General features: G+C 47.6%; 1 protein-coding gene across 2 annotated transcripts in view; it reads right to left on the bottom strand.

Annotated features, from left to right (window-relative positions):
* LOC144155526 (guanidinobutyrase-like) overlaps nucleotides 1–12,023 on the bottom strand; it is a 40,926-nt gene that overhangs the window by 6,841 nt on the left and 22,062 nt on the right. Inside the window, exons 3-4 of one of the 2 annotated variants that reach the window (XM_077687031.1) lie at nucleotides 10,209–10,393; nucleotides 4,067–4,267 (exon numbers count right to left, since the gene is read on the bottom strand). In XM_077687031.1, coding sequence (XP_077543157.1) covers nucleotides 4,067–4,267; nucleotides 10,209–10,393 — 386 coding nt within the window. The remainder of the gene's footprint in view (nucleotides 1–4,066; nucleotides 4,268–10,208; nucleotides 10,394–12,023) is intronic. The other variant, XM_077687032.1, reaches the window with a different exon arrangement.

The raw sequence follows: 12,023 nt of genomic DNA, 5'->3' as shown, positions 1-12,023 counted from the left end.
GATCTTTTACTGTTAAATTCAGTGGGGCAGAACCAAAGGCAGGAACAATTTCGCTCTTATAGGGTTAACTGCCTCCCGTTTATGTTGTCGACCCAGGCCATTTGTGTGCAAAGATCCATCTCAAGTTGTTTCGGAGAGACCAAGCTTTTGGGAGGCGTCGGGTGCGTGCAAGGGGAGTCAGTTCGAACGAAGCCAAGGCACCCCCCATATGGCTGGGAGGCAATGCTCGAAAATATAAACGCTCACTGCACTGACCGCGGATCTGGGAGGTCTCCAAAATTACTATGCCCCTCGCCTTTTACGGCTCAATACGTTGTGCACAAGCAAGTAACTATGACCGGTTTCCTTTGTATTACGGAGCAACCATAGAAACAGCCTCTTCAGGTTCCGCACCATTTTAACGGTTCCACTGTAGGAATTTTAAGCCGCTAGTAAACAATGAATGCGGATGAAGCAAATCCGGTTTTCTTCTGTTCGATGTTTTCTCGTGCCGCCTAATCTAAAACGACGACTGAAACCGATGGTACCGTCGGCAGGAACGCATTAGTAGATTTTCTCAGTAGTACAAGGCTTCAGCGCATTAATACTTTTCGCGTTTACTGACGGCTGCCGAAATGAATTGTGGTATCGAATGTGCACCACAAACTGCAGCAGTGGGCTCCAGCCGAAGGTACCATAAAAGCTCCACTCAGGAAGTATTCTTGGAGGGGCATCTTTTTCGGTTCATCTTGCGGCTGGTTGGGTAAGGCTGGAAAACTTAACGAAGAAAAACAGGATTCCGCTCACAACTGCGGAAGTTTGGGGCAAGACATGATGGCTGCAAGTAGTACTGCCACAAGAACGGGTAAGTTTCACATCATGTAGAAAGATGGGGACGAGACAATCAGGGCGCGGAACGAAGGCGGCTTAGAATATATGGTAACACTTGGACATTTTTGGTGATCATATCTTTTTGTCAAGACAATGAATGACTTCACAATTTCAGAATTTTGAAATGTCTGCGATAGCGATTATGCTCAACGATTAAAACTACTTAACTTAAACACGGATTCTGGAGGTAATAGGGCAGCAACACTTGTTTGAACAAAGCAGTGATGTGGTAGACGTGAGTACGTCTTCAGAAACACGGTACGTCGTAGATACCGACGTTATGAATGTTTTACGTCACCCACTCCAACCTACACCCTAAATAATTTTTCGTGCTTCTTCCTTCTTTCCTATCTCTTCTGCCCTACCTCCTTTAGGGCCCGAATTCCTTCCACCCTAACCACGCAGCCAGCAGAGTGGCATGTAGGTCACAAAATGCCGGCAGACTTTTCTGTTTTCCTCTAATGAAGAACCTTCCCTCCCCCTTTCAAACTATCATAATAATTTTCTTTTGAATCAAACTACCAATGGCGGAGATGGTCTATGCCACAAGGTTTAAAAAAAGCGTCCGTGACGCGATATGCGACTTCTTTGCGTCAACAGAGACTTTAAAATTTCGTCTTTGCACACAAAAGAAATCATAATGGTTGTACACCTGTAATCAAATATATACTCTAATTTCCCTCCCTTGTACTTGAGACTCTATATATGCTAGCCTTCGTCGGCCAAAATAAATAGAACGTTATTTCTGCAACAATAAAGCTTTTTTTTATCTTATCTGATCTGGGAGAGAACAATTCCTAAAAACGTTAACAGATCCTACTATGAGAATATAACTAACACGCTTATCCTTTGATTTGGTTGCATGACGGCCATTACTAGGCACATTAGTATTATCCTATAATCCGTTTCTTTGCCTGACTTATCTATCCAAAACATGCCCACTTCCCCTCCACAAGCAAGAATAGATATTAATGACTACTGTGAGATTATATTGTGCATACTCAAAGAAAAACGCATAATGTAGCACCACCAATATTTTTGTAGGAAATGACACCCCCATCATGCGCGAGTTTAGACAAAAATATAACGTTTTAATGGGAGCATGACCTTCGAACAGACAGATGCGGAGAGCGCTTATGATTTACTTTAGACAATTTTTTGGTCATTCCCATGCAAGCGTCTCCGGGCATCGAAGAAAATACGCAGGTCGTATAGATTGGACAATCAGATGTGGATTAGACAAACAAGCAGACACGAGCGTTCGCGAATGTCTGCTCCTCCCTTAGAACCCCTTCCCGCGCTGTTTTCGAAGCAAGACGTGTAGCCAACTAGTCCAACGTCAAACAATATTATGTCAACGCCTCGGTTGGGACGATTGCTACTGACTGCATGCATTCAGTTGTTCTTGCCCATGGTGCCCGCAACATATTTTTCTTTCTGTATGTAACCTTTAGTGCGCAGCCCTCAAGCGTCCGCTAAGTTTGGCTGCGTTGCCGGCTTTGTAACCGAGCCAACGAAGGGAACACCGAAGACAGAAGGAAAACGGAGGAGGAAAGTGTGAGTGGGAGGACGGTATGCCGAGGCGGTGCGAGGCGTTGCCCGGCGACGACGCGCTACAAGATAACCGAGAGTACGAACGTGACCGAATATGAGCCCGCAGAAAAGCGGATGATGAAAGTATGGCGAAAGTGTGAGGGGGAAGGAAGTATGCCGAGGCCGTGCCACTTAAGCCCAGCACGCGCTGCGTGATACACCTACATGGGTCCTTCCACGCCCTCCTCGTTGCGTGGCTTGATCCGAAACACGTGGCATTTGCGCGGGAGGTTGATTGATTGATTATGAGGTTTAACTCGCCGACTCTACACAGGCGATAGGGCGCACCGTAGTAAAGGGCTCCGGATTAATTTTGACCCCCTGGAGATCTCGCCGAAATCTCGAACACACGGGCGTTTTCGCTCTTCTCTTCCATCAGAAAAGCGTCCGCCGCGACCGCCAATTGAAACCGCGTCCTTGGGCTCAGCAGCACAACGCCTTTTATCCTCTGAGCCACCGCGGCTGGTTGCGCGGGAGGTTCAAACGGGATTTACAACAACATGCTCAGAGGTGGCTACGGGCATAGAGATAGCTACGGGCTGCGAGATTACGGGAGAGTAGCGCGCGCCGCCGTGCGTTCGCTCATCAAGCGATCACTTCCTGAGACGCCGCAGCTATGCACAGTGACCGAGAAGACTGCAGTTCGCACTGCGCACAGATTTTGCATTAGGGAGTATAGCAATAGTTAGCCATTTTTGCGGTGTGATATTTTCCCGTTCTTATTCTAGATTTTTATGGCGTTTTTTGTGAGCCCATAAAAAGGCGCGTCTAACTGAATTAGTTGACAGTTGCACGCTTTCTGCTGTTGCTGACATAGCTAATGATTTTTGAAATGTGCTGTTCCGTGTGTTACACGCTGTTTAAAATTAGCTTACTATATTACATTCAATCTTAGTGGGAAAGAAGGCAGTCAAATTGTTCTTCCAGCTCTCTTTAAAGCCTCCCCAATCTCAAAGGCGAAAAATAAAGACTTTGCCATAACAATTACTGATATGACCCTGCCGCGGGTCTGTGCAAGCATCGAGACGTAAACCATACACCACACTGCATCTCCAAGACTTTGCCATAACAATTACTGATATGACCCTGCCGCGGGTCTGCGCAAGCATCGAGACGTAAACCATGCACCACACTGCATCTCCATTATATGTTCCTTGAAGCTTGTTCAGCCCCACGTATTGATCCCGTGCCGTAAGATTAGACAGTGCGGAAGATGAAGACTCCGGTCAAACGTTAGATAATTAAGGATCACGGCGACTTGTTGCAGGAACTCGGCTACAGCGACAGCCGTTCATCCGTGAATGGTAATACAACGCTGCGTAGGAAGAAGAGGATGAAAAAAAACTCTAGTAGGGCAGCTATTGCGCGTCTAGTTCGGGAGTCGTTGCTATGACGACCATCCTCATGCTACCTCCGGCGCTGCATACACCGTGGTACTGTTTTGAACGTTACTCCAGGGAAACACCCCCCGAAAGCTATTGGCGGTCGTCGCCGTAACACAGATGCACTCAACGAGATGAAATAGAGTCATAGCACTATCTTTCCACTGGCCGCAAGGTGCGCGGAAGCGGCGCGCACTTCCTGGTGCGCTCTATGTACGCACGTGCTGTAGGCTCCAGAGCTCCTCGTTGGGCCCGTAGACGGAGCCTCGGAGGCCGATCTGCACAACGCGTCGCGTGTCCAGCAGGCCCTCCTGGACAGCCCGGTAGAAAGGCGTGCCGTGCGCCAGCTCGCAGTGCATCATGGTAGGGTTAACGTCCGCATGAGCGTCTAGGTGCAGAAGACCCACGGGGCCGTGCTTCTCCTGCGTGACGAACGTGAGGCAGCTGAATCGCGCACATTCGGCGTGGAGGGGAGCTTAACCAGTGTTTAATACGGCTTTAAAATCAAGGTCGCCAATCGGTGCGAACGCACTCGGCAAAAAGGTAGTAATCAATGCTACCCAGGCCCTCTGGTAGACAAAATGGCTCCCCATGTAGCATTTGGCCTCAGCGTCTTCATATGGCCGATGACAAAGCTAGCAGTTCCCAGTCCTCAGATGCAGTGGAACTTAAATGTGTTATAAGAAGAATTCGTCCGCATTAAATTAGGGACAATGCTCAGTCAGGTGATAGAAGGACGTTATGAATGCTGTGCATGGCGTACCTTCAAAAGAGTAAGCATAGGGTAAGATTTCTGGTTCACAAGCAGGAAGTTTTGTAAAAATAAAGTAGCAATGATAGTGTGGAAGCTATATTATGGAAGCCATTGTAGTTCATAACAAGGAAGTAATAGTGCAGCTCCTATAGATAAATGATGATTGAAAGCTTCTACAGACAGTTTCCGCCCATAACAAATAAGGGAAACATTCAGTAACCGATTGTGATGGGCGACTTCAATATGAAGGTTGGAAAGAAACAGATGCACCACAACCTGCCACAGGAAATTTTCGCATAGGTACTCAACTGGGAATAATTGCCTCGCACTTTGTTTTTTTTTCTTTTAGTAGGAGGTAACTGTCACAAAAACGTGGTGGGGAGGCAGGGAAAATTTACAGCTTCGTTGCGGGAGATCATAAGGTGTTCCTGTCTGAGCGTGCCACTATAATAATTAATAACTCCGGAGCGCTTTTCGTATAGTTGTGTCTCAGAGAGAGAGAGAGAGAGAGAGAGAGAGAGAGAGAGAGAGAGAGAGAGAGAGAGAGAGAGAGAGAGAGAGAGAGAGAGAGAGAGAGAGAGAGAGAGAGAGAGAGAGAGAGAGAGAGAGAGAGAGAGAGAGAGAGAGACGTTCCGGTGTCTATCCGAATCGTAGCCTTACACATACGTGCAATTAACCACTCGACCCGGCCGGTCGCGTATCAACCTTTGTACCGACAGAAGCAGGTATTCCTGTCTGAGGGGATGCCGTAACAACAACAACAAAAAAAAAGTGTGTGCGTGTGTGCGTGTTGGGGGAGGAGGGGTATATAGTAGGTTATACAATGACTAAAGAGGGGCCGAGCTTATTGAATGTTTTGCTGATGATGTTTACCCTGACACGTCGCATGACAATTCGCAGCCCAGCTCGTCACTAACCCTGCATCAGTATTGATAATTTTTGGTGAAAAAATATATGCAACAAGATTTATTATCTGAAGCGCTTGCTTTGATTTGTAGTGAAATAAAGAGAAAATGCTTATGGCTGATACTAAATAGTATTTGCAGCAGCCTCGACACTGCCAGGATGTGTCATGCACAAGCCACATGCAGCAATGTATAAGTGTTCTATCATCTGTCATTTCCCCAATTGTATTAGTTTGTAGGCTACGGCATCAAGCTCAGGCGAGAAGATTACTTAGTTCATTGTGCGAAAACCCCGCCGTCATTAAAAGGCCTTGGCATAAAAACGGCACAAAAATTCCTCCCACTGGTTGCGACGCATTCCATGGCGGGTGCTTCAGAAATGAAACTCAAAGAGAAGGAGCGTACTGCTAGGCAACGCCTGGGTATGCGCACAGCCACGTTAAAAAGTGGAGAGGGCGGCGCTGCACCCATTTTCTGCCCACGAAGTACGCGACCATCACGACGCAGCGGAACCAGTCAACGATCTGCTGCAGAGGAACTTCACCGCAACACCAAATTCAGCGACTTAACTCAGAGAAAAGTAATGCTCTCGTGTTCATGCACCATAAGAATTGTTTAGCTGCCCTCGTGAGTTGCCTTGGAGTGTCCCCATCAGGAATCCTTTAAGATGCTGTTGCACTGACCTACAATGTTCCCTCGCGAACTCTTTCAAGCCTACATTGAGTGTTGGAAAACCGCGAGAACCGTTAGAGGCCTCCAGAACTCCGTCAAGCAAATGCGCTAAAGATCCGACAAGCTGTTATGCAGGCAATGCCCTATGCAGGCAATGCACGCTCATGAAAACAATACCTTGTAGTTACGGCTTTCGGCTTAAAATATGGTCGGTTACGACTGCCCGAGTTAAGAATGCTGCAACGCTTAGGAAACATGAGTTTAATATTAATGTATTGCAGTTTCAGGGGTTGGTGAATGCAGGGGACAGGGATGCTTGGGGGTTGTGCGTGTATTAGAAGTGATAATAGGAAAAGCAGGCGCGACACACTAATTGAATTTATGGGGATATAACAGCGCGGCTACGATAAATGCCCGTTCTCGCAAACGGAAGAAGGTGATTTGGATACGGCACAACCCGAATGACCGGCTGCGGCTGCTCAGTGACTAAGGCGTATAGCGCTGCTGAGCGAGCAGGCGTGGTTCAATCTTTCTGGGGCTACTTTAAACCCCCAAAATTTGGTCCGTCCGTCCGTCCGTCCGTCCGTCCGTCCGTCCGTCCGTCCGTCCGTCCGTCCGTCCGTCCGTCCGTCCGTCCGTCCGTCCGTCCGTCCGTCCGTCCGTCTGTCTGTCTGTCTGTCTGTCTGTCTGTCTGTCTGTCTGTCTGTCTGTCTGTCTGTCTGTCTGTCTGTCTGTCTGTCTGTCTGTCTGTCTGTCTGTCTGTCTGTCTGTCTGTCTGTCTGTCTGTCTGTCTGTCTGTCTGTCCGTCTGTCTGTCTGTCTGTCTGTCTGTCCGTCCGTCCGTCCGTCCGTCCGTCCGTCCGTCCGTCCGTCCGTCCGTCCGTCCGTCCGTCCGTCCGTCCGTCCGTCCGTCCGTCTGTCTGTCTGTCTGTCTGTCTGTCTGTCTGTCTGTCTGTCTGTCTGTCTGTCTGTCTGTCTGTCTGTCTGTCTGTCTGTCTGTCTGTCTGTCTGTCTGTCTGTCCGTCCGTCTGTCTGTCTGTCTGTCTGTCTGTCTGTCTGTCTGTCTGTCTGTCTATCCCTAATTTCAGCCACCCGGCCAAAAGTTCAAAAAATTCTTGAACAAGTAGCTTACTTAGGAAAAGCCTTCCCAAACTATTAAAGCTGGTACCATATACTTACAAACATTGTTGAGCAAAAAAAAAAAAACCGTTAGGCATATTTCAGGCAAAACATCAATGCATAACTGGTTAAAAAAAAATGCGTACTTGATTTTTGCAATAGCAAATAAAAAAATGCGCGTTTAAAATAATGGTTTCACCTAGAATACAAAAAGGCATCGCGCCTGAGCGCAGGCCTTGAAGCGGCATTCCAAGTCGAACAGTATAAGGAAAGGTTACGGTGCGCGAGCAGTCGGAATGCGGGGAAACTGAAGTGAATTGAGAAAACCTCCATCATGTTTATCGTGGAAGGAGCGAGACGGGAGAAAAGGGCGTGAGAGGTGGGCAAGGAGAGAATAGAGGCACTTGCGTGTGAAGGGCGGCAGACTCGTCGGTTGACGACATTTGAAGCGAAGTGAGAAATACGCGGCCAATTATTTTCTGATTTAGAGGAAAAACAGAGCTGCACCTGCGTACAGATTGGATCCACAGATGGATAAAGAATCATCCTCATGTTGTATAACTTAATTTGCAATTATACACCACGGCGCACACCATATAGCCCCGGTGCACCTTTGGAGAGTAAAATCCCAATTTTAATTTATTTTGAAACGCCTTAGTGAAGAAACCAAGAATATAATATCCTTATTTGTAATGCCCACCCCACTATTTTGCGGTATGTAAAGCTGCTCTCAAAATAAATAACCAAACGGGCGACAAGTATAAAAGATATGTATTGAAGATGAGGATGAGGTAAGGACCACTCCATGGTGGCTACGACAATCGTAGAGTCAGTTCCCAATACTTGAGAAAGAGAACTGAGTAAAAGGTTCCTGCTACTAGGAAAGGTTCTACTAAGCTTGCAAATTTACACTTAGCATGCCTTAGAAGATTAGTTTCTGGAAATATGTCAACGTGCATCTAATCTAGAAGAAATGTAGTGTCAAGGCGCTGAATAATTATAGAACGATTGAGTAACGTACTGTCTGGTCAAGGCATTTCGTTAATTGAAAGTGAAAATTACTTGTGTAAGGGATACCCAACATCCACCAACTTAGAGAATCGGCTATATTTAGGAAAATTTATTAAGCCATTGCTATAAACTTAGTAATCCAGAAACCAACGCAATGTAAATAAACCTCCGTGTGTGTCCCTGATAGATTTTGAAAAGTGTTAATTCAATATAAGTAGCCGCATTAATTGAAAGCATTGCAGAAAAAAAAATGGCGGAGCTTGCACTAGGGATTCAAGGCTAAACAGCAGAGATGGGGGCCGACCTAGCTTCTTCCCACCCTTACAGCGGATCCCAGGAGGGAAGGAGCAGACGGACCCCAGCAGTGCAAAGCTGTTTTGCACGGCACTGTAAGTAAAAACCATTAAGTATGTACAGTGCTTTCTTCAGTAGCAATCATCGTCATTCCTTTCGTCGTGGTCTTCCGACAGCACAGCAGCGTAGGGCAAATCCTCTTGTAGCACGTCCTCGCCTCAGTAGACCTCCACTTCTTCGTTAGCTGGACCGGTGGCCGTCTCCACGTGTGGACTGTGAAGGAATGGCTTTACAGGTTCATCGTCATCGTCTTCAGCGCGGCGGACCCGTGGCGCGCAGGTCGCTACACGACGACTAAGGCGGGAGCTTCTCATGTAGCGTAAGCTGACACGCAAGCCTGGTTGACGCCGGGCGGTCGCCGGGAGGCACACGCCCACGTCCGCTCGGGGTATTCTGCCTACGCCGGACGGATTTGTGTCGGCCTAAACAGCTCAGCTGTTAATACAAGGGCTTGAAAAAATTACATAGGTCTCGAAGACGTGCAAAAGACGTACGGGCACGATAATCCTTCCCGAGCAGTTCCCTATTGGGAGGTTCAAGCAAGACGACGCAATTTCTTCAATTTTATTTTGAGCGTGGTCACACGGCGCGTTTAGTAATCGCGATTGGGATACTTTAGAAATACTAAATTGACATTATTTAAACGCAGATTGAATTTTAACGTGGTATCCTTGTAAAGGGATTCCTGCACGCACTGGTGGTGAAAAACGGTTGAAGACCTGGACGAGGAAAGCGTGGCGGTAGACTTCATGATAAATCTGAGGAAGTGCAAACAAACTGTCAAGTACCGGTGGTGAAAAGGCTCCACGGACTCGGACGCAGATGAGTTTTAACCATCTTGGTTAAGTATTCGGTGCTTATCTATACTACAAAAAGAAAAACAAGAGGCAGATTTAGTATGGCGTTGGGTGGATTTGGAGAGCACTCTGAAGTAATAGGCAGTAGTCGCTTATAAAGTAGTCACTAAAAAGACACGCAACTTGTTACCACATGAACATAACGGAGGGATACCGAGATGCGGAATAAAAACATCTCCAGGGGAAAAGCTATAGATTAGGCTGAATAGAGTTTGTTATGAGATGTTAGTCTTGGAGAGGACGTCAAGAAGCTGGCGAGGATTCTGATAGAGCTACGTTTATTGCATTACGCGCATTCAATAGATTTCGAAAAAAAAAATACAGTTGATCCCACACAAACGCGGCAAACATGTCGATTCATAATGCGTTGTATTGACCTCCCATTGCGGCTTTTTGTGTGTGTGTGAATTTAGGGAGACTGCCTCTGAGGTGCTCTCCCGATGATTACGCATTGGCGAAATACAAGATGGTGGCGCGCAAGAAAGCTTGAAAAGAGGAGGCATGCAGTGAAATTCCGCCCTACCTCCCCTTATACGGGCGGAATGGCAGTGTAATTCGATTTGGTGGGCTGAAAAGCCACCCTCGGCAATAAGGTTAAGGCCGTGAAATATAAACTGACAGGCGTATGAATACAGAGCCGTAAGCCATTCTGCATTAATAACAGCCCGTCTCGCGCGTGCCGTGCCACCAACCTTGATGGCCCTGAGGACGGGGTACGTGGTGGTGTGGTCGCCGCCGATGCCTACGGGGATGCAGCCGTGGCCCAGCACACCCTTCACGAAGTTCTCGATGTCGGCCACAGCCTGTCTGATGTCGTACATGGTGACCGGCACGTCGCCTACGTCTCCCACCTGCAGGGAATCGTAGGGAGCCGCGCCTGCGAGGGGCCCCGCACAGCAAGGCAAGCAGGGGACGGGAAACTTGCACGCAAGACCGACTGCCTCAATACAGTTCTCCTTTGCTAACTCGAACTCGCATGTCTCGAAAAGGAGAATGTTCTCCTCGCCGTGAATTCACCTCCCACAGGTGATATGTATTCGCCCCCCTTTATATCGAAACGTTTTATGGGGTGACCACGGATATCTCGAAATGCTTACAGGGAGAGGATACACGTCAAAGTCCGCTACATGTGATAAGGTCACCCAACGAACGTTTAGCTCCCACTACGCGCCGAAGGCGGTTGTGAGCGGCAGATTTGAAATTCCTGCCGCCGCGGCCGCTTCCTATGCAACGTGTCGCGCAACTCAAGAAAACTTTCCTGGGACCAAATGCGAACTCGAAATAGGCGAGCATTACGCAGTTCTTTCTCTTCCGCAATAATGAAAAAATTCACCGACCTTCGTAATTGAGATGCGAAGACTGAGGAAACAGCGGAGCTGGTGGTCTTCACTGGCTTCAACTTGGCTTTTTCTATAGCTTTAACTTTGCATTTTCTATAAGTTGGATTTTATATAGCTTTAACTAGGCTATTTTTTAGCTTTAACGTGACATTTTCTGTAGCTAATAACTTTGTGTTTCTATAGCTATAGCTTGTTTCTTCAATATATTTATAGTGACTGTTCACTAGCTTTTACGTGCATTTTCTAGGGCCTTTTTACTTGGCTTTCCAGTAGCTTCCCCCCGCACCCATCACAGCTAAATCTTTTTCTTCTAGTAAGGCTGATGCTATCGCTGGTAGTGAAGACCACCAGCTCCGCTGTTTCCTCAGTCTTCGCATCTCAATTGCGAAGATGGCCGAATTGTATTAGCTTCGGCACTCCTCGCCCCGATTTCCGTAACTTCTCGGCGCCTTTTGACACGCTCACGATCGGCTTCCCGCTTCCTTCGCCGACACTCCACTTCTTCCTTGGGGGAGAGCCCTTTCTTAGGTCTGCCCATCTTATCGGTAGATCAGGCACTGATGTCGTTGAGCGCACGTCGTCTCTCTCAACTAGGAGAACAACTGCACGTCAGAGCTTACGTCATCACAAGGTGCAGCCAATCCCCGACGCGCGTCTCCTCAACCGAACATTTGCGCCGCGACGCGCATAGATGTTCCCTCACGCTTTCCTTCTCACTTTTTGGCCTAGCATTTTTCTCATCTCCCATTTCCTGCGCGGAGTTTTGAGCGGCGGCCGGCACGGCTGGAAGTCAAGCTTAAACAGCTCCGCTGTTAAATTTTATTTTTGCTACGAAATATTTTGCCTCTATTACAAAAGCTCCCCTGCGCAGTGGAGCTTTTGTGACCAACACGAGTGACCTGGCGGCCTTTCGCTTAACTCGAAACTAAGCATACTTCGAGATTTTTTGCGAATTTTATGACTTCGAGTTAACGATTTATTACCGTATACGGGTCCAACGGCTCATCTTAGGTCTGGCTGGGCGGTTAGTTTTTTTACCGAGAAGTCACCTCCTATTTCTGCTGCACATCAACCTTTAGCGGAGGTGGCCTAACGGAGCCATCGCCAAGCTTCGCAAAGAAGCGTACTAATTTTTCTTCACTTCACCCACGATCATCATCATCGTCA

The sequence above is a fragment of the Haemaphysalis longicornis genome, unplaced genomic scaffold (genome assembly GCF_048455015.1).
Source record: "Haemaphysalis longicornis isolate Haplotype H1 unplaced genomic scaffold, Haemaphysalis longicornis Haplotype H1 scaffold_1, whole genome shotgun sequence".
Classification (NCBI taxonomy): Eukaryota; Metazoa; Arthropoda; class Arachnida; order Ixodida; family Ixodidae; genus Haemaphysalis; species Haemaphysalis longicornis.
Note: the sequence above shows the minus strand (reverse complement) of the source record. Positions and strands in the feature narration are given on the sequence as shown.